Source organism: Acyrthosiphon pisum, chromosome A1, assembly GCF_005508785.2.
Source record: "Acyrthosiphon pisum isolate AL4f chromosome A1, pea_aphid_22Mar2018_4r6ur, whole genome shotgun sequence".
Lineage (NCBI taxonomy): Eukaryota > Metazoa > Arthropoda > Insecta > Hemiptera > Aphididae > Acyrthosiphon > Acyrthosiphon pisum.
In genome coordinates this window covers 78,509,542-78,533,575 of record NC_042494.1, presented here as the reverse complement: position 1 = coordinate 78,533,575, position 24,034 = coordinate 78,509,542, and the positions used below count along the sequence as shown (strand labels likewise).

General features: G+C 28.2%; 1 protein-coding gene across 2 annotated transcripts; it reads right to left on the bottom strand.

Moving 5' to 3' along the window:
* Positions 1–1,943: 1,943 nt before the first annotated feature.
* Positions 1,944–23,641, bottom strand: LOC100163936 (ATP-binding cassette sub-family C member Sur). Of its 2 annotated transcripts, none has more exons than XM_016805314.2 (26): positions 23,286–23,641; positions 20,937–21,321; positions 19,621–19,836; positions 18,656–18,850; positions 18,268–18,423; positions 18,052–18,204; positions 16,224–16,361; positions 15,967–16,129; positions 15,715–15,893; positions 15,545–15,649; positions 15,287–15,479; positions 14,805–15,172; positions 14,601–14,738; positions 14,119–14,325; positions 12,261–12,565; positions 11,061–11,123; positions 10,917–11,002; positions 10,635–10,843; positions 10,328–10,549; positions 9,383–9,540; positions 9,054–9,249; positions 5,159–5,396; positions 4,947–5,071; positions 4,591–4,882; positions 2,391–2,587; positions 1,944–2,297 (listed from the first exon to the last, which is right to left on the bottom strand). In XM_016805314.2, the coding sequence occupies exons 1-26, from the start codon at positions 23,453–23,455 to the stop codon at positions 2,274–2,276; spliced, it is 4,881 nt and encodes a 1,626-aa protein (XP_016660803.1). In that variant the 5' UTR covers positions 23,456–23,641; the 3' UTR covers positions 1,944–2,273. The 2 variants fall into 2 exon arrangements, with proteins under 2 accessions (XP_016660803.1, XP_016660802.1); XM_016805313.2 differs by having other exon boundaries at positions 1,946–2,302; positions 23,286–23,640.
* Between the last annotated feature and the right edge of the window lie 393 nt (positions 23,642–24,034).

Sequence of the window (24,034 nt, the reverse complement as noted above, 5' to 3'; positions counted from 1 at the left end):
CTCCACTATCCTTATCACACATCCACCATCCTTATCACTAATCCACTATTATTATCACTTATCCACTGTTCTTATCACAAATTCTTATCACTATTTCAACATTGAAAGCCTCATCACCAGATCTCCGTATCACTCATACACCGTCTACCTCGAGACGACGATTGGACCACAAGACCACTGCAGCTTCCGAAATCATATCCAAATATTACAAATTAACAGATATTATGGTATTATAGAATTGAACGATTTTACAAGCGTTATATGATATATATTTATACTGACTGAAAAAATGTCAACCCGTAATTTCTTAAGACAAACTATGTGAAGTATAAAAATTCCTGATTTTTCTGTACGATAGTTAAGGTGCATTAATAGGCAATAGCTTAAAAAAATATATAAAATTTGATAAATATTCTAAATCATTAAAAAAATCATTAAAAAATATAACTAAAACATTTTGAACCGTTCTATGCATAGTTACACGATTTGTTACTATGTATATCATACAGCCGTACAGCACTACAGGTATATACAGGACTGCCAAGACTATTTTAAGTTCTAAAAAGAATAGTCGTATTCAAATATATAAATCAGTGTTTGTCAATAACGCCATGTTGTTCGTTTCTAAGACAGAGACAACAATATTTGTTTTTAAATTCAATTCAACGATTTAATAATAATTACATCAGAAATTGTTTTGTTTCTTCGTTGAGCGAAAAATTTATTTCGGAGGAACAAAAGTATTTAATTTTTTTAACAGCTTACATATATTCATAACATTAAAAAAAAAATAATAATATTATTGATATTGTTAATGTTTGAAATTAATAATATTACAAAATATATAAAAGTAAATTAAATTATGTGCAATGTTTATTTCCAACATCCAAAATGGCTTAATTAATTTTTTTAATTTTCATTAAACTGATTCTCTCATACTTGATTAAGCTTAATGATTAATTTATAATAAGTAATAATTGTTGAAGTTTTACAATATTCAATTTGATATATTAATTAATAATAAATATATTTTTGTGATTAAAATTAATAATATTCTATTTGTTCAGCGTTTCATAAATATGAAATATTTATTTATATATTAATAAACTACTATATTTATAAGCACTAATATAGCATACGGTATATTTTTTTAAATTTTAAATCATGGATGGAAAACGTTTTTAATTTTTTCGTTTTCGTTTTTGATTATTACGTTTTTGATTAATGTTTTTAAAAACGTTATTTTTCTTTATTGTTTTTGATTAGCGTTTTTAAAAACGTTATTTTCCATATTGTTTTTGATTAACGTTTTTAAAACGTTATTTTCCAATTGTTTCCAAATAACGTTTTTGATATATTATTTTTTTTTTTATTATTTTCTTATAGCTTATGACTTTTAACTTTTAAGTTATAATGTAACACACAATTCAGAAATGCACTTAAAAGTTAAAAATTAAAATTAATTATTCTTAATATTTAAATTTTAAATCAAAATTATAATTTATATAAAAATTAGAAAATTCAAAATTTCTGATTTCAAATTAAAATATTTTTTAAGTTCAAGATTAAAAAGTAAAGACAATTGAATATTTTTTCAAAAATTTTTTTTTCGTGGTATAATTTAATAATATATAATACTATAATTTTTTTTCGTTTTTGTTTTTGATTACGTTATTACATTTTTTTCGGTTTTTGGGATTTTTTATTATCGTTTTTCAGTTGTTTTTTGTTTTTGTTTTATTAATTGTTTTCGTTTTTGTTTATTTTTCCGTTTAATATCGTTTATTAAAAACGTTTTCCATCCCTGATTTAAATATTTTATAATTGTATAATCTATTTACTGATTTTCTATTAATTTTACGGTTTTTAAATGCTTTACAAAAACGTTTTTGAATTATATAAATTGACTAAAAATTAAATGAACATGGTTTAAAATTGATAATTATAGTATACTATATGTATACATAAAAGTGTAATATATAAAATACTTGTTTTTTCGATTATGTTACATATTTTATAATACGTATATTATGCATCTATAATATCAAACGGCTAACATCTAGAAATACTTTTTTGAATGTTTGATTTTGTATTACCTGGTAAGGTTACAAGTGGACCTTTGCAACATTAACAATGATCATTGTTATCAAGTGTACATCTTTACAAAATAATATTAATAATATTAATTAATTCAAAGACATTCCGGAAAAGATTTGATACATGATGGTGTGGTGTCTTCGACAATCTTGCCTCCCTCCAGAATAAGTACTCGATCATAGTCTACTATTGTCGATAATCTATGCTAAATTATAGCAAAACATAATAATATGTTAATAATATATTGTTACTAAAGTTCAGTATGTGAGCATTTAAAAAAGTTGTAATATTACAGCAATTGTAATGACTGTTCGGCCATTGAATGATTTTTTTATTGCTTCTAATAATTTGTTTTCTGTTACATCGTCTACGGAACTGGTTGGTTCGTCCATAATAAGACAAACATTATCTTGCAAAATAGCTCTTGCCAGACATAATAACTGTTTTTGTCCACTGCTCAAATTGTCACCAGAATTATTTACTATTCCTTCTGTTAAAAAAAAAATAGTATGTGATTTAAATTAATAATTTTATCTTGTTTATAAATTTAACTTAATTTTAAATTAACCATAATTTATTTACCAAAACGTTGACTATTATACAATTATCTATATTTTTTTCTATCAAAAGTTTTTTTTTATGTGTTGAATTAATTTACTATACAATCTGTAAATTTATTTTTTTTACAATGAGTACAAGCCTTGTGGGAGTTGATGAGTTGGAGGCTTGAGAGAAGAATCCACCCAGTGATGTAACTTCTTGACAGATTTAATTGTTTAATCGTTTAGAAGATCCCGGCACCATTTACGTTTCAATTGAGAACAAGTGGGTTGCGATGATTGGATAGATTAGAGTGAAAGCGTTTATAGAAATTTTTGGCTACTTCTTTAATTGTTGGAATGGAGAGGTATTTGTGGAGTGTATCGTTTGAAACATAGAAAGGAGCTTTTATGATTTGACGGAGACATTTGGATTAGAAAGTTTGGATTTTTCTTATATTTGAGGGCTTAGCTAAACCCCAGAGCTGTATGCCATATAACCATATTGGTTTTAGGAGAAGCTTATATAGGAGGATTTTTTTGTTTAGTTTTATGTGTTTGGAAGTTAGGAGGAACCGGAACTGTTGGAATCGGTTGTTGAAGGTAATACGCTTGGTATGGACATGGTGGGCCCAGGTCAGTCTTCTGTCCAGTTGGAGACCTAGATAGCGTACATTCTGTGAGTGGAGGATGGGCAGATTATTGAGAGTTATGGTAGGGCAGTTACACTGTCTTAATGTGAAAGTGCAGTGTGTGGATTTTGATTCATTTATTTCGATTCCCCATTTCCTTGTACCATGTTTGTAATAAGTTAAGGTGTGATTGGATTAGGTTTGATGCTATTTCAGGTTATGAGTGTAAGGTGAGAATTGCTTTACTATCCGCAAATTTCACCTGTGATTGTATTGTTTGTTGTGGGTTGATCTCAGGTGCATACATTAAATAGAACTGGGGCTGCTACTGCACTTTGGAGTACTCCAGCGTGAATGGGATTGATTTCGGATAGGGCTGACCCTAAACGTGCGGCGAAGTGTCTATGCTCAAGGTATGATTTGAATAGTGAGTAGTAGTAGGGTGGGAAGATGGTTTTTAGTTTATAAAGGAGGCCATGATGCCACACATTATCAAAGGCTTGAGCCATATCCAAGAATGCACCTGTGCATATTAATTTTTTTCCAGTGAGTACGATATTTTGTTAACTAGTAGGTGTACTTGGTGAATGGTACTGTGACTTGTGTGGAAGCCGAATTTATAATTTGAGGTATTGGATTCGATTATTGGTATAAGAGGTTTCAGTAAAAGTTTTTCAAAAATTTTTGAGAAAAATTGGAGTAGACTAATAGGTCTATAAGATCTATGTCAATATCAAAACTTGCAAAATAAAATACTTAATGCTTTATAATTATTTTCATACACTGATAAACTGCATCCTTATAGGTATAGTACCTATACGAAATTACTGTAATAAATCACAACTCATACAACATCATTTTGATAAAATCCAAATTTAAAATTTAATAAACTTCTAAATGGTTAGTTTAATGCTTTAATTTTAATACCTTGATATTTTTCTATGTCTCTTACTTGAAGCTACTTATTTAAATTGCATTCCGACATCAATACCGACATTATGAAGAATAAACAAAATACCACAAATTAATTACTATAATAGTAGGCATTTACATTTTTTATAATCAAATATATTCAAACTATATATAGGTATTACGCAGGCCTTGATTGGATATACAACTTCTGGCGATACATAAACGACATACTTAAATTTTGTAGATAAAAATTATTTGTAATGACTTAAGGCCTGTAACCGTAATTACGTTAAAATTTTTTTTTCTTTTTGTACCTATATTTACACCAAAAACACATGCCTACTATTAAAATTATTGTACCTATATACGGCTAAATAATATACTGAATGGTTGTTAAATATTCAGCTTACCAAGTCCTCCTAATTGTAATTTGATTGTATCTTCCATTTGAGCCATTCTTAAACTACTCCAAATCTCGTTATCTGAGTATTCGTTTTTTAAATCTAAATTTTGCCTTATTGTACCACCAAACATTTTGACATCCTGAGGTATTACAGAAATCCGGGATCTCAAGCTTTGCAAAGGAACATTATTGATATCAACTCCATCAATCATTATTGATCCATCTCTAATTGGAACCATATTCAAAATGCTCATCACTAAAGATGATTTACCACTGCCGGTTCGACCGCAAATTCCAACCTTGAATTTTAAAATTGTTTTATTAGAATATAGGCACTACAATTTGTTTTCCATTAAATTTTACTTTTTGTCCAGGTGGAATATTTAAGCTCACGTTACTAATAACTGGTTCTTGACTTTCATTATACTTTACTGATACCTTATCTAAGACTATGCACCCTTTAGTTGGCCAAGCTCTTGTAATTATATCTGTAAAAATTAATTTCAAAATAAAGGTAGGTATATAATATATAGGAGATACAGAGGTAGCCAGGCACGCATAAAATTTAAGTTTACTTTCGTTTCTGTAATTTTCGATTGGGATAGTTGCGAATTCCTCGGTTCTTTCTACAGCGCTCATGTACGTTTCTAGGTCCGCAAAAAACTTGACTACCCAATTTAAGTACACAGGAACCAGCAAAGTATAATTAATAGCTAGTCCAACCATTGCTGATGAAATAGAGGAAGAAAAAAACGTAGTTGTTATTAAAGCCACCATAGTTGCTACAAAGACTATAGCTCCACCTAAGTAATCCTGTATACAACAATGATAATAATGTTATGAAATCAATTTTCTATATTGGTTCAAATGCTTGATTGCTTGATTAATAAATAGGTTTAAAGCGTTTGATTTAATTTAATTTTATAATAATTTTATATTATATATTATTAGGACATAGGTAGACGTGCTATGTATGAACAAAGCTTGGACCTTATGCACTTAAATAGTAAAATAACCGCAAAGTTAATTTGAAATGTTATTGTTTAATCACGCATTAGGTACCCCTATATTAAATCTCGTCGTTTACACCGTGGTTTTAAGTAATAACAAACTAATACAATATATTTTGATGATATCTTTTCATAATATTACAATGAAAAAAGTAGGTCAGCGTATTTCGGTGGTGGATATTCGTCCATCGTCCCTTCGGGCCTAGGACAGGATAGTGTAATTTTACTGTATTCGATTTGAATGCAACGATTGGATTCGATAAAAAACGATTCTGAGCGGACGAGGGAATCTTTTTTATTTAATTTTATTCGTTTCTATGGTGATAGACCGTTTTAAAATAGCTCAAAAATGGCTAAAATGTTCCGAACTTTTAACCGTAAGGAATAAAATCCAAAATACAACAAAAAAGATCTCTTGTCATTTTTCATTTGAAGCAATATTTTTGGTAGAAAACGTCGTCCATAATTATTTAATATTATATAATCGTGAATCGTACGGTTTTTTCTCCTTTAACCGCTTTTATTTCGAGTAGGGTTTCGAAAATCGAAAAATGACTTCTTTAAAGTACCAGCTCAAGAACATTACCTTTCAGAAAAAATGCTATACTTGATACTTTTGAGCAAGTTTAAAGGGAGAAAAAGTGTTTACAGAATAAAAAAGAAAAAGAAATAAACATCATTGTAAAACCAATCCATTCCTCGCTCCGCTTAGAATCTAATAATAAGCATAACAAAGTACCAAAATATGCTCTCAAATAATATATATATAATATCAAAAAAGGTGGGCAAATGGGTGTCGCTCTGCTGTACCTACAGTAGGTACTTTACAAGTGGGTCACTGTAATGGATGGTGTTAAATTTAAATTCAATGATATAATATCATTGTATACGAAAAACGATTCTGAGCGGAGATAGTATGTCAGTCTAGGTATAAGACATATTATTATATAGGTACTTATATCTATGGTATTAAAAAAAAAAATTGACCTATAATCGGTACCTATAATAAATTCCGAATTAATCATATCACAATATCCATTAGGTAGATACAACAAACCGTGATACTATCATAGATATATAATAGTATACTTTAGAAGTTTCAAGTACCCAAGAATAATATTATACAATAAGTTTGTCAGCCTACCTAGGATATTTTATATTATATTTATAATATAAGTTATTATTATTACTATTTGTTTATTATCATATTTGTATATAATAATAATATACTTTAGAAGCTTTAAGAACCCACGATTAATGTTTTAAAATATAACACAAAACTAAAACCGTTCTTCTTCGTTTAAATATCTAATCTCGTCCAAATTTGAACATAAAATAACTGTGGTTTATATTATAATATAGATATTTTGGTTACAGAATAACCTACTTACGCGGAACCTTGTTTTAAATTTTCTATCCTCAGCTATAAAAGTTGAACATTTTATACTATTTTGACTACACTATCATTTTTAAATTTTAAATTTGATAAATTTTGTCAACATTTGAAGTTTAAATGCCTACATGAAAATTGCGCTAATGTATTTCTAATATTTTTAAAATGATGTTATAACAAATATAGCAGTAGCTTTGTATTACATGTTCACGATATTTCTCCCAACACGTAAAATTTCATTAAAATTTATAGAAAAAAAAACTAAAAAAAGGTGGGTAAGTGGATGTCGATCTGCTGTACAGTATCTAAGTTACAAGTGGGTCACTATATGTATAATGGATGGTATTAAATTTAAATTCAATGATATAATATCATTGTATAAGAAAAACGATTCTGAGCGGAGATGGTATGTCAGTCTAGGTATAAGACATATTATTATATAGATACTTATATCTATGGTATTAAAAAAAAAATTGATCTATAATTGGTATCTATAATAAATTCCGAATTAATCATATCACAATAGCCATTAGGTAGATACAAAAAACCGTGATACTATCATAGATATATAATAGTATACTTTAGAAGTTTAAAGTACCCAAGAATAATATTATACAATAACAAAAAAATAACTAAAATAGTTATTCTAGGTTTTTTTATATGTAATTTCGTCCAAATTTGAACTTAAAATGAGTATAAAAATAAACTATGCTTATGTATTTTTTAGATTTTTTGGGAACAAAATCAACTACTTACGTGGAATTTTGTTTTAAATTTTCAATCCTTACATATATAAGTTGAACCTTTTACACATTTTTAACTACAAATTTTGTCAAAATTCGATCTTTAAATGCTTATAAAATAAAGTTGTGTTAATGTATTTTTAATATTTTTCATCTGCTATTGTAACAATAAATCAGGAAATATTTGGAAAATGTTATGGTGTATAGAAAATGCTAATATAAACATTCAGTCAACATTTCATGTACCTATTTATTTAAGAGTTGCACCAAAAACCAAAATCAATTTTCTCGAAAACAGAATTGCGTAAAAAATTCCCGTTTTTCTTAATTTTTCTTTTGTTTTTCATGTTGCTTTTGAAAACTACTGGGAAATTTTTACTTTTGACCCCCCAAAGTACCAACTAGATTCACTTTCCTGTTAGAAAAGATACTGTTGAAGAAAATCCAAGCACTTTTACTGTCCTAAAAGGTGATGATAGACACAAAATAAAAAATAAAAATAAAAAACACACATCATTGTAAAATCAATACACATTCATCGTTTCACTCAGAATCTAAAATTTAAAATTGTAAATGTCCGTAAACAGCTCAAAACTAGTCAACGTATTTCGAAAATTTTATCAAGTATAGGAATCGATAAAATAAACATATTTTTTAAATTTCAAGTGTCCACAATTATTCATTTTTCAATAAATTACAATTAAATAAGAAATTTACTACATGAGAAATCGAGTGAATACCTATTCTTTGTTGTACAAATTTCAATTTCAAACGCTCATAAAAATTAATTTTGACTACGGCAGAGATTTTTTTTTTGATAAAGTTAGACAAATTTTTGAGGAATTTAGTATTACATTTTCAAATCTTAGATTTTTACATATTTTGTCAAAATTTGATATATAAAAAATATATAAAAAAAACGGCGACTGAATTTTTAATATTTTTCAAATGTCATTGTAACAATATATTAGGCGCCTTGTATTAAATTTTCAATCTGTTTTATCCAACAAATAAAATTTTATTGAAATTCATAGAACAAAAAAGTTGGTGTCGCTCTGCTGTACAGTAGGTTACAAGTGGGTCACTGTAATGGATGGTGTTAAATTTGAATTCAATGATATAATAGCATTGTATAAAACGATTCTAAGCGAAGACGGTCAGGCAGCGTATAGGTATGAGTATAGTATATTTGATGATTTCATGTATTTACAGTAATTTGTTTTAGAGTTTGATACGAATAGATTATGATATCTAAATAATCTCAAATATTATCATGGTGTATTTTAGATTTCAAACAATTGTTTTAATTTAGGTAGGTACTCACCAATGCTATACCCAACCAACGATTTGATGAGCTAATTATCAAAAATACTTTCGTGTGATTATCAATTCTATTTATCATCTCGGACATAAACCAAGTTTGTTTTCCAAAAGCTCTTATTGTATCTAGTCCAGATATTGTTTCGTTACAGTGAGTTATCATGGGTGACCTTAAGTTACCTTCCAATTTTTGTAAATCTCTAAAATAATTAATATTTTTTAAAATGTTGTATTATTTATTATAATATTATATAGAATATTATTGTAATGTAATATGCATATAAGAGTTTAATATAATTATTTGGTATACACTATATATTTATAAATAGGTACCTGGAGGAACATCGGTAAAATTTTTGAACTGTATAATAAACAAGACATATGGGTACAACGATTATTAAAAACCAAGGTGTTATGATAGCATTCACGATGATTCCACACAAACACAAGAAAACAAAATGTACCAAGCGTTGCATAGATGTACCAATTTTCTAAACAACAATTAAGCAAAGATTTAGGTACAGTGTTCGGATTAGATAAGTATTTTTTTATCTAGATAAAGATAAAGATAATGCAACTCAAATGTATCTAAATAAAGATAAAAGATAATTTAACTCATATTTTTTTAGATAAAGATAAAGATAAATACTTTTTTATCTAGATAAAAAAAAGATACAATTATTTTTTAAATAGTTATACATTTTGGTATATTTTAGTTGGGCACTAAGAACATAATAATAATGATATAAATAAAAATAATTACATTATTTATAAACCATAAACTTTGTTTGAGAATCTGTATAAATATTTAAAAATGTAGTACAATTTCGCGATTTTCATCAATAAAAAATGTATCTAGATGAATTTATTTAGATTAGTAAAAAAATTATCTAAGATGAACGTTTAAATACCTTGTAACTATTTATCTAGATAAGATAAAAGATGAACAAATAATTATCTAGATATTCATCTAGATAAGATAAAAGATGAACAAATAATTATCTAGATATTCATCTAGATAAGATAAAAGATGAACAAATAATTATCTAGATATTCATCTAGATAAGATAAAAGATGAACAAATAATTATCTAGATATTCATCTAGATAAGATAAAAGATGAACAAATAATTATCTAGATATTCATCTAGATAAGATAAAAGATGAACAAATAATTATCTAAATATTCATCTAGATAAGTCCGAACACTGTTTAGGTATAACGTTTAAATTACATGGCACGTATATAGTCTTGTACAATTATAAATTACAATACGAACCTTGTCAATAATAACCAAGTCATTGGAAAAACAGTTATCTATCCTACCAATCGGCGTCGAATCAAAAAACGACAGTGGACATAGAATTATATTATTGAGCATGCGATGATGAACTAGTTTCCTGGCTTTTAATGCTCCATACTGGCCTAATGTATTTGATAAAGCTGATAAAACTATAGATATCATACATAAAAGACTGTAGACAACTAAATCCCAATATGCCTGAAATATACTTCATTGTCAATAATTTAGTTATATTTTATGATAGGTAGGTTTCCTAGTTGGCGCTTTAGTAAAATGTACCTACTTGACGTGCTTCTGAACGAAAATCTATGTTTGACCAATAACTTAGCCAAAAATCAATGATAACTCTTGATGTTTGCCAAGAAATTGTGAGTATTATATAACAAATATAAGTAGTCCATCCGCTCCATGATATATACTTGAAATACGTTCTCAATGAAACTGATTTATAGACAAATTCATCTTCAAATCGACTTCGTTCACTTTTTAAGTCTTAAAATAAAATATATGAATTATTTATAAGTACCTACATTAAATTCACAAGTACATATTTTATACGCCATACCTGATGTATGATTGTCACTTATATCAGATAAATTTGAAGGATTTTTTTCCAGCATAATTGCTTCCTCAGTTAAATCATCATCTTGTCTAAAATAATTTTTTTATTATTATTATAAAAAAATCTCAATTTTGATCATTTAAGTACCTCAATTTTCGTTTGATGCTATGCTGTGTAATTTTGTTTAATCGATTGGAAGAATAAGGTACCCTTCAATAAAGTTTGATAAATAAGAACAAAAATAAAATAATATTATTCACAAAACCTATATTATAGATTTATACATAATAGCATGGGCGTAATTTGGGCAATTTTTATGGGAGGGGGGCAAACTTTATTTCATGTCGATATACCGTATACTTAAAGATATTTGGATACTAAATATACTTAATCAGTAGAAACTGGAAAGCATAACATAATAATATTAATATCTAAGCTAAATCTTTATTGTATAGTATATGTAAAATTAAATGACATTATGGAAAAAGCTTGATAAGATGATGGTTTATTTAATAAAAACATTCTGCATTTCTATATTTTCCTATTACTTTATTTTTGCATAAAACGGAATTTATTTCCGAAGTCCATAAGTCATAACGTTATAAATATTATGTATAATATACGATATACCTAATGTTATAATTTATAGTTATTAGGTATATATATATATATTTAAATGTATCACACTGTGCGTCTGTATATTAATTATAGCTTATACAAATAATAACTAAAGTCATACAGACAAACATAACATAATAAAAAGTACCTTGAATTGTACAAAAAAGATATTAGAATAGTAGGTATATACTAAATAGTATTGTAGTAATATTTTAATTTAGTAATTTTATAACAGTACGCTCAAAGCTCAAACATAACGATGAATAGTGAAGAATAATACAAGAAAAAGATAACGTGACATATTGTTTTCAGTTGAAGTTCACAATTAAACAGTTATCATGAATAGGAAAACAGGCATTCATATTACCCTTAGATCATTAAACTATGGATGGATCTACAGCGTATTATACCAATACAAAAAAACTTGTGTCAACGACGATTTATCGAATTAGGTATTCGATATGCGCATGCGCGACGCAACTTCTTGCATATTTATCCACAGATAATTTATTATCAAGTCAGCATATAATTATGTTGAAACAAAATAATACGCTATAGTATATGATCCATCCATATAGTATATGAACTAAGATTTTGCCGAACCTTAATGATTTTTTTGGAACACAGCAGGCTGCAGTTTGCTGTTTGGTTTTGCAGTTGCCCCCCCCCCCCCCCAGTTTACTCCTATGTACATAAGTATACATATAGTTCAATAGTTGTCTGTCTTACCTTATTGATGACAAGACATGACGTCTTAAACTTTTTTGTATTTGTTTTTCTTGTGGATAGTTTCGATATTTAATACTGGAATGAAAACTTGTGGCTGGTTGATTCTCTAATACTTCGTCAACAAATGGTTTACGTCTTGGCAATTGTATATCTGCAATGGTAGCTGATCTTTCTCTTTTTTTATTTGAAGTTTGCCAATGATTTCTTTCAATTATAGAATCTCCATCCCCGCATTCATCAGTTGGAAGTAAAAGATCATGGGTAAGGTATCTAGAGCCATATAAAGCTCCAAAATTCTTTTTTAACTTGAAAAATCAAAATAAATTAAATTGAACTTATAACTCATAATAGTTGAAGTCTTAACTATAGGTTAAATCATATTTAAGTTCATAAAAAGCACTTAATTGTATTTTTAGATTCTGAATTAATGCAATGAATGAATTAGTTATACAATGATATTTATATATGACGAATTTCGGCAATTTGTTATAATTTATCCAGATAATCTTTGACATTAATTTGCCTTAATATACAACCACAGGCGCAATTTAAATATTTGACTTAATCAAATAAAATCAAATAAATACTAGTGGGGCTCCACCAGTCCACCCCTCAGCCATCACACTCACTGTATCGGATACCTAGCTACATTACTGGGTGATACAAAATTGGTTCCCTGTTAAAATAAAGTATACGAATTGGTTCCCGATACAATAATTTTATTTATTTATTTTACATATTTTATTCTAATAAACGCCCGTAAGCGTTTCAAGTACAGTATTGTTCGAATTTGTTTTCATATGTACAAATCATTCATATGATATTTTATTAAGTTTTATAATGTCTGAGAAAGCGTATGATTATAATATTATATCTAATAAATTGCTGAAGTGGAAACTTTTATTGGTGAGAACATAAAAATTGAATTGCTGTCAAATTTTGAGCTTATAATTTGTCAAAAATGTAGGTAAGTATGTTGTAAATTCATACAATCATACCACATTATTTTTTTTTAATATTCTTTATTGTAATCAACTGTCAATAAGTCATAATAAATTATACCATGTTTGATATTATTGGTATTTTTATTATAATATCAATGAGCCGATTGGCTCACCGGACCCAATTCGTATGTTACCTGACACCTGTAGAGAACTCGGGAACCAATTCGATAATTGGGAACCAACTCGTAGTCATCTATATTACTATATTACTTTATATCATATGTGACATAATATATTAATCTTTTTTATCTGAGCCTCTTTTCGGCTTTCCTGCATTTGATAATTTATTATACTTTTGCTCCTAAAATGAAAAATATTAGTATCAAAACATTTGAAAAAAATAACAACATTTAGGTATCTATTTATAAACGTTTCGATGGTTCGAAATTGTAAATTTATTTCCTTCGTTAGATAATTCAATAAACAGATATCATACAATATAAATTATTGATACATTTATAAATTCTTCCTAATTTATGGAAGTTTAAAGCCCATTCTTATATTTCTCGTTGCAGAGAATGTCCTTTTGCTTGTCATAGAACTGACTGGAATTGAATAATTTGGTTGATGATTCAATGATTGATAATGAAAATAGTATATAAAAATAAGGATGAACTCAACATATATGATTTACAATTTACATAAAATCTTGAAATTGAAAGTTGGATTTCTACGTGACAAAAGTTCTTCACTAGAAACATTCATGACTCAATCATTAAATTCAAATTTAACTAAGTAATTACTAATTCATTATGCTGACTTACTATATAGCAAAGCGAATTCCCTGTTCATATATCATTACTATGAGACAAAAATATGTTACATACACATGTTAATATTGTTTTAAGGAATACCTTTTTTTGGCATTCAATTGTTGGCCAATTTCGGTAAAGTTGATGACCTATTCTACTGACTAATTTGAATAACTTCCAGCGTTCAGATGCTGTTCGTCGACCATGATCTTGGTTCTCCATTTTAACCATCATATTTTGAACACCTCTTGTTTCAAGATCAGCTAAACTACCAAAAAATTCGATTTTACCAGCTTCCACAAGTACTATCTAAAATAAAATACCTAATAGTTATCCAATTTTAAGTCAAATATTTTTTATACATGTATTTGCATCTATATTCTATATACATTTTAACTTGAAATACTTAACATTTCTAAGTATTGAAACTAAATTTTATCTCAACGATTCTGAGAATAACTTTATAAAAATTCCAACTCATTTTAACTCCTTCACCAACATTTTTATCATGTTTGAAAAATAAGTTGACACATAATACTTAAAAAAAATTTCATTTTTAAAAATTCAATTACTTAAATTAATACCGTATCAGCGAATGAAAGATCACTAGCGAAGCTCGTAGTCATGATTACTGTTTTAATTTGATTTAAAGTTGATTTTTTTATTCCGTTGAAGAGCACATGCTGGCTAACATCGCTATCTAATGCAGATAAAGGATTATCCTATTTAAATTAATAACAAAAATGCAATCTTTAATTTTTAAAACAATTATTATATTTCATTCTTACCATCAAAATAATATTGGCCTTTGAGTATAAAGCCCTAGCAATCGCAACTCGCTGTTGTTGACCACCACTCAACGCTATTCCTCGATCACCAATTATTGTCCTCTCTTTATCCGGCAATATATCAATATCTGGACCCAAAGCACAAGCATCTATTACTCTTTTGAATCTCGACTTATTATATTTGTCTCCAAAGACAATATTTTCTAAAACCGATGCATTTAACAACCACGTCCGTTGTGATACGTATGCTACTGTTGTTCCTCGTTTGAAATCTATTTCTCCAAATAAACAATTCATTTCTCCGAGTAAAGCAAGTAACATCGATGTCTTTCCGCTTCCAACTTTTCCAGTGATTATTGTTAGTTTACCTGAGCAGAGTAGTACAATATTATACACATTGGTCAAATGACAATAAATCTACAAGGCTTTACGACATGGCATCTATATGCCTTCTACATGACTATGTAACAAGGACGATTTACCTTCTTCAATTTTTAAATTGTCAACTGCCAGCACCGGAATTTTTGAATTGGGCCAAGCAAATGTTGCATCTTTTATAGAAACACAAATTTCTGTTTCCATATCTTGTTTAGTATTGTCGTTTTCTTCGGAAATATTATTTTCTTTTAAATTATTTGAAATATTCATATCAGATTTAGTCCACGACACATTCGTCTACGATAAAAATTTACTTTAAACTAAATCACATTTTAATTAGAATTTATAAACTATATGTATACCGTTTGTTTGTGTTTATTGTTTTTATTTAAGCGATTTTTTAAATGCTTTATATCGGGTGTAATTTCTGGAAGTGACATAAATTCTTCGATTCTTTTTGTGCTCACCTATACATCAGAATAAAAGTATAATTATAATTTAATAATTATTTTACACATGTTTTGAGACTTACAATGGCTGCAATAATAATTGGTACTGTTATAGGGAAAATAAATAAAGGAACTGTCAACTGATTCGACAACGCAAGACTTGAAAATATCGCACCAGAGTCTAATTGCGTTCCGTTTTGTAAGCAATATAGACCTAAACAAAACAACGATACTAAAACCGATGATGCGTGCGTTAAAAAAGCTGAAAAAAATATAAAAATTATTTAAACAATTACACTTCAATAAGAAACAAAAAAATAAACAGTTTTATGTACTCATTGAACCCCAATAAATTGAGTCTTTATCTAAAAGATCCAACTCATTATTACGAGCGTCCGTAATGCGATCAATAAACTCATTCTCCCATCCACACAATTTTACAAGTCGAATACCTTGTAATACCTCATTTGTTAATTGCAGACGTTTATCTGATAAGTTCTGTAATGAAATTATAAAATATTTAAAAAAACCATTTTTTAGTACTCATCAAGTCATCAAATATGAATAATTAAATATATTATAACGTATTTACTGATATTTCTTTTGAGTTACTAGACATCTTTTTACCGATGAAAAATTGTAAAGGTATCATAATTAGTATACAACAAGCAGATCCAATAATTGCACTCCATCCGAGTTTCAGATACAATAGATATATCAAAATGGTTATCTAAAAAAATTAAATCCATAAATAGTAAATATGTATTATTCAAATTTCAAAGGTACATTTTATTTATATTCTAAAATCTACAGTTTAGGACTAGGTATAGGTAATCAGTTAATTGTGGGATTATACCATAGATTAAATATAGATTAAATATAGATAAGAATATTATTTTAATCTATGATGATACTCAGCAATGTTTGTATATTATTCTATTAACGATAGTTTTGTACTGTTATTATTATTATTTTTTCTGTTTTTATTTTAATTAAACATAAGACATTCCTAGTCATAGGCTATCTATATTTAGCGATATTCGACAAATAACATATTAGTTTTAGTAGATTAACGTGATAATTGAAAAAAAAAATATTTTCATAAGGTCTAAGGAATAAGGATAGTATTAGTAATTAATAATTTTAAGTTAAACAGAAGTAAAAATGAGATTACAATAAATACTAATATTTACATATTTTTACACAATAATTTAATAACTTTAAGTATAATAGAGATGGCGTAGAGTGCTTTTTAAGAAGCGCATGTGTGGTGAGTAGATTTGGATGTTGAGTGGTGGCTTAGCGTAGGAGGTCGTGGAGATGACCGCGTTTTAATCAACGTTGAGTTGGGTGAGTGAGAAGGTTATAATAAATTGCACCTGGTGAGTTTGGACGAGAGCAGTGGAAACTTTTTGGTAATGTTGTACTGTTATTATAAAGCGCTTATTAATTCGTGGTGGGTATGTACACATTTTCTTGAGTTTTAATTTTTTTACTTATATTTTATACACCTATATAATATAATAGTATTATCTATATATTTTATTACAATAGGATTAATAACTAAATTGTACTTTAAGTAGTGTTTAAAATAATAAAATGGGACATTTTCTGAGCAGGAACGTATTTTTTTTGCAAGTAAATTCAGAGATCTCCGTTGTTAAAAAAAAAATCTATCTAAAATATACTATTTTTTTTTATGGATAAAAAGTTATTAATAGTCATTAATATCTCATACTAAACTTAACTCGATTATTGACCTACCTACTCATTATTACAGAGTTACATTTTTATTATTTTCCTATTTACCACAAACTCAAAGTTTTCAAATTTCAAATTATTTTCATTCCAATTACCATATTTAAGTTAAATATATATTGATACCATATATATACCATATCTTAATTAAAAATCAAGAAACTAAAAAGTTAACTATAAGCTATAGCCTTTACACTCATAGTTAACTATACCTAGCGTTTAAAAAAAAATAATCATATTTTGCTTTTCTAAATTTAATATTAGTAGAATATAGTAATGATTTAACAAATACCTATTAATATGATTAATAAAATATTATATTATAAATTAGGTATACTACTATTGTACTTTAAAATTAAAGGTGGGCAAGTTAATGAAAATAATTAACTCGAGTTAAGTTAAGTTAGGAGGACACAAGATTGATAGGTTAAAAGTTAACAGTTAACAAATTATAAATTTAACTCGATAAGTTAAAAGTTAATATTAACTCTAAGATTTTTTTTAAATTAACTGAGAAAAGCTAAGTTCTTTTAACTGTAAATTAAACTAGTTAAGTTTAAAATTTTTAAAAAAATTAACTTTTTAACTTAACTTTAACTTTTTAACTAGTTAATACTTAATGCCCACCTTTGCTTAAAATAACTGTTAGGTAAACGGTATACCTTTAAAGGAATTGCCCATATATAGTGTCCAATCCAAAAGCTTGACATAATATTCGTCGTATCTTCGGACAATAAATTTATGATGTGTCCATTTTCTGAGGTTGAATCTACTTGAGTTTGTTGTAATTTTAACATTTTACAATAAAGCATAGCCTAAAAAAAAATATTAATTACTAGTTTTTATCTCTTCAATTAAAAAATATTTTTAAACTAAACTTGAAGTCCAGATTTAAGACGTATGCCTTCAACGTTTAAAATATGAGTACTAGCTTGTGAAAAACTTCCCTGGGCAATACAACTTATTAACATTATAAAAGCCATTACGTAACCATTGTTCAAAAATTCCCAAAATGTAACACAACATGAAATGTCCTAAAAATATAATACTGTGTAAAAAATTGTTTTTTTGTTATTTTAAATCAGATTAATGAATTAATAAGTTTTTAACTGTAGATTATGTTGTTTGTAATTGGATTAGCTTCAAAATAAAAATATATCTTATTATTGGTTAACAAATTATATAGTACCTAATAATACACATAATGCAATTTAATGCGATTTTAACTTTATTAATTTTTACTATTATTGATTTATACCAACTTACCGCTTCGTCATTTGTCAAATTAGTAACATTTTGTTCTTTTGCAACAAAATTAACTATTACCGATACTCCTAATGGACCAATATAACCTACAAAGTCACCCATCATTTTTAGAATTCCGCCCACTAGAAACTCTTTCCAGTACGCTTTACAATAACATTTCCACATGGACACTTTTGTAGACGTGCCATATTTTTCCTATAAATTAAAATAAACACAAGCATAACAAGTTATATTTTATACATATAACTCAAATAATTAATAAGTCGGTAGCAAGTAAATAACGATTAGTACCTACATAGATGAGTTATGTTATTATTATAAACAACTTTGTGACGTATTTATGTTATCTAATACCTATTAGCTAGTAATAATAAGTTTTAACTCGGTAATCAGAAAATTTAATTAACACTAAGGATTTTTTGATTGACAGAACTGACGTCTAATTTATTATTCGTTTAAAACTCGTAACAAAATTTTTTCTAAGTTTTAACCACACCATTTAAATACCTAAGTCTAAATGAAGTGGGAATTTGGGAAAGAAATTTGTTTTTTGTAATTTAACTTATGAATTACCTACGGGCTACGATATTAATTTATATTATAGGAAATTATTTAAATGCATACCTAATCTCGACATGTATGATATATTATCTCGTGTAAGAACTTACATAATATAATATACTTTCTAGGATCGTGTAGGAGCTTACCATTTCCCGTAGTATGTATAATCGTGGTAATCGTTAATTTATATTTTAGCAAGAGTTTAGAAGCTTAAGAATTATTTTTTACAATGTAATATTATTTTTTAAGTACTCTTCGACCCAATTAAAAAAATAAATAGATACTGTAAATACGCCACTGATATACATGGATATAGTATAGTACTATATTATATTCACTATTGTCTATTGTACTTATATTAATTAAGAACTATAAATAGTTAGATCACTTAGATATAACCAAACCTTTTGTTGAAGATAAATATCGTAAAGTCTCCCATATTGTGTTGTAGATTTTTCACGATTTGGCAATTGTCCTAAGTCTTCCAATTGAATTAAATGTTTGTAACAGTTTCGTAGAAATCCGGTCAACCAATAAAACGTTATTCTAGAGTACCAGCTGCATAAATCATGTTTGTATGTAAAAAACTGTAGATCTAAATCTGTTTTGTTTATCCTCGACTGCAGTTTTTACATTTTATATGAAACATAAATTAATATATGAAGATTTATTCATTTTTAAATTTATTTTTTATTTTTAATGCGTTTATTGATTGAGCCGTTATACGTCATGCCTATAAGACTTGTCACGTATATACGTAGGTGCAATATTAATTAAAAACGCAATCGTGCATTTTTCCAATACCTATATAATTTAACACCTACGGATCACGTGGTCCACGTGTATATACAACAGCTAATTAATTATCGTCGATCGCGCGACGAAGTGGATTTTTTGTAATACTTTCGTGACGATCATCTGCTGATTTTACCAATATGTGTTTCGTCGTAATTTTAATAAATTATTATTTGTTGAAAATAAAAAAAAATCTCAAGTTTTATAAGTATATGTTTTATTAGGTATGTGGAATAAATTATAAATCTACGAGTTGCGTATTTCGTTTAACTTATAATTTCTAGCAAAAGGACTAGATTTTTTCATGAAAATATCTATTTTTGGCATTGTCACCACCATGGTAGATGCCAATATTTGATTTAAAATATTACATTTAATTGTTTAGGATCTTCTTTAAACTAGTTAATATAATATATGCTACCTATAACATAAGTTCTGTTTATTTTATAACTTGTCATATAGATGTCATGTTTTTGATTCATAAAAAAAAATGTATGCAGTGAATGCCAGTGATCCTTCGCGATCGTATAACAATTCAACAATATCATCGTCACGTCAACATACTTTGATAAATCACATGTAGCCTGCTGTGGCGTGGCATGGCTTGCAGCGAATGGAATGATCGAAGGCAGTCGCCTGTGAGTTTTTTAAGGGACGGTGAGTGCCCTATACCCCTATGGGTAATAATTTAGAAATAACTATAATATTTTAATATTTGCCGTATAGGTAGTTAAAAAATTAAAAATATGAAAGTTAATTCTCTTATCGGGTGTTGGGTGTAGGGTGGAATTAGGTTATAGACTTGTTTCTGACAAATTGCAAGTTCACCACGAACACGGTACTATGGAATATGGATACATGATAAACGGTCGTGTGCACCTAGCACTTAATATTAATATTATATTACTATAGCTGGGCCGCTTACCCGTCCAATCATGGCATACAGGTGGAGTGCTGCGGTGGCGTAACAGCAGGCCGCCGACAGGGCCAGCGCCGGTGGTCGGACGTGCGTGTCCAGCGCGAAACCGGCGTCGGCGAGCGACACGAACAACAGGGCCCGGCTCAGGCCACACACCAGCCACGCCAGCACGCCGCACCCCATGGGGCCGGGCTGGCCTGCCACCTCGAGCATGTAGCACACCAGCCCGGAGCTGAGTTGGGCCAGCAGGCCGACGGTGGCCAGCACCAGCGAACCACACGTGCTCAGCGCGTAGTCGACGGTCAGCGCGAACTCGACCAGACACGCGATCGTGTTGACGGTGCACCGGGCGGAGTGGCCCCTGAACAGCAGTCGTCTCGGTGACGGATTACTGCAACAGTACAGGAACAAAATAAAACAATGACAGTATTATAATAATTATTAATTACACGTTTTATTAAACGTACTTTCAAGACAACAGTTAAAAACTGTTGTAGTGTTATTACTTGTCAATCTATTATTAGGCGTATATCATAACTATTTGCGGTGAACTCATGGGAACGATCTAGATCAGATTATAGATATGATCTTATTCGAAGGCTGGGTATGGGCGGTAACTTTATAGTTGCTTCAGTGGGTTAGTTATTCGAAATAAAAACCGAAGTTTCAGTCTCAATCTTGGGGTTTTAAAAATGATGAATTATTTTTACTAAAGGTAATATATAATATATTATATAACTCGCGGTAGGTATTCTAATGTACGTATGCATATAGTCTATTTGTATGTCACATAAATTGACTACGAATACGGGCATTAAAATTTACCAAAAAACTTCTTTAAGGGGGCTGATGCAGATGAAAAAAAAGTGACTGTTAGACCAATGAGCTAGACAAAACTGGAAGAATTTGATTTAACAGATTTTAATTTTGAAAACGGATTATGATTAATGAACAAGTTTACTAGGGAATGATCGAGGCGATTTTGAATATTTTTATTTTCAGTTGTGATATCCAAGAATAAAAAATCAAAAAAGTATGATATTTTTGTATTTATATTATTATTAATTATGACACTAACAAAAAAGCCCCCTCCAGCCACCTTAAGGTTTATTTTATGATACGGAATTTAAATATATTGAAAAACATTATTACAGACAAAATTAATGTTTAGATTGGTCAAATCTACATTAGTTTTGATTTTTGACAAAACCTGTTGCAGTCCCCTTAATGTTGCCATTTAGTCCATTTTTAAAATAAAACTAAATTAATGTATATATGTCGCATCCACCTAGTGGAACCACTCATTTCATGAACTGGATATCCAGTTAGTGAAATTTGTCCAGATTGTGAATTTTGACGAAAATACATTATATGGACATCCATTTCATGAAATGGACATTACCTATTTTGTGTACTTTGTGTAATTGTTGTAAAACAAAATTGTTATGTTATGTAGCAATAAATAATTATATTATATCATAGTATAGTATAGTATAGTCAATTATAGTCAATAAATTATATCATATTGCATTATTTTATTTTTCATAAATAATTATAACTATACTTTTATATATTGTTTTATGAACAAATATATACCAACTACATCATATTACATTACAAATATTTTTATTTTATTTTTTACGATTGATTATGACATTGACTGTTACAAAGCATACTTTTCAATATCAATAAAGATAATAATAATTTATCCGTGGTCTATATTATACGAGGCTATTAGAGAGATTTCAAATTTAATTTCGGTAATTCCACATCCGATATTCAAAAATTCCGTTGTTCAAAAAATAACATTTAGTGAGTGTTTGTGTATAACACAGTTACTATTGTGCTTGCATTGCTATTGTCCAAAAATATTAAAGAGTGACAATGGCCGTGAATTTGTAAATTCAGTAATCAACGAACTTTAAGACCTTTTGGCCAGAATGTGTTATCGTACATGGTCGTCCTAGACATAAGGCAAAAAATCCTTGCCAATCAAGTAGGTGTGCTTGTTTTAAAAATAATATGCAATGTAACAGTCGATGTCATAATCAATCGTCATGAAAAATAAATAATAAGGAAAAAATGTATAGGTAAAATATATAGAAATATTAATACTGTATTGTAATTCACAGTAAAATTTTAAATACACGTACAAGTTAAAAAATGAAATACTTTATATCATATTATACATAAACATAAAAAACACAAAAAATACACCGCAACGGAGATTAAATACTTAAATGTTTTGTAAATATTGTATATGAGTATATCATTTAAACATATTATTAAACCGCGTTACTGGATATTTGTTTATTTTTCACTGATTCTATATAAATAACTGATTGATTGACTTACCTCGTCGAAATGCATTTTATGTATATAAATATTAACATATTTGCATAAAGTGCGAATCCAAAGGTGATCACGTTGAAAAGCTCCATATCGCATGGGTCGTAGACCAGCCATGGTTTTGGTTCTGTATTATTCCATTCTGCCCTATAAGTAGTACACCAAAATCTACCCATGATAAAACGTTAAGGATACGACTGTTTCGGTCAAGTCAATACGGTTGATTGATGCGATTAAGCTTTGGGTCCCTCTGTTTTACTGCACACGAATTTATAAAGTATATAAAATATAATAGCTATTTAAAATCGGGGGAACATCGCGTATACGTTCGCCTACTCGTCGACCTACACTGAGTGATCGCCTAATTGAAACGGATGTGTGTTGGGTTCACAAAATACTATCGTGTACCTGTCGACACGTTCAGAATTTATCGATTGTGTTTTTGTAGAGAAAAACCTTGTTTTACACAAGTTTCGTTGGTAAAATAATGACTGAATAGTACAATTTATAGTTTAAAAATTAATACAATTCATTTCTCTGTTTATTCTTATTTCCTATATATACATATACATTACTCACAAATAAAATAATTAAATGATAAACATTTTGAAAACTAAAGAGTTGAATTTTAAATTGATATTATTTATCTTAATGTTGTTAACTGCGTATGTAAAAAAGTATTAAATTTGTAGTTGTTACTACTTGATAAAATTAAGTAAGTGTATAAACATTATATTAATATTATATAATATTTT

What these genes read in the sequence shown, in the direction of transcription:
- LOC100163936 (XM_016805313.2), bottom strand. Translation starts at nt 23,455, where the DNA reads ATGGGTAGATTTTGGTGTACTACTTATAGGGCAGAATGGAATAATACA. An exon ending in ATAAAATGCATTTCGACGAG is followed by an intron (nt 21,322 to 23,285) that starts GTAAGTCAATCA and finishes GTACTGTTGCAG; the next exon opens with TAATCCGTCACCGAGACGAC. An exon ending in GTAACTCAAAAGAAATATCA is followed by an intron (nt 16,130 to 16,223) that starts GTAAATACGTTA and finishes ATTTCATTACAG; the next exon opens with AACTTATCAGATAAACGTCT.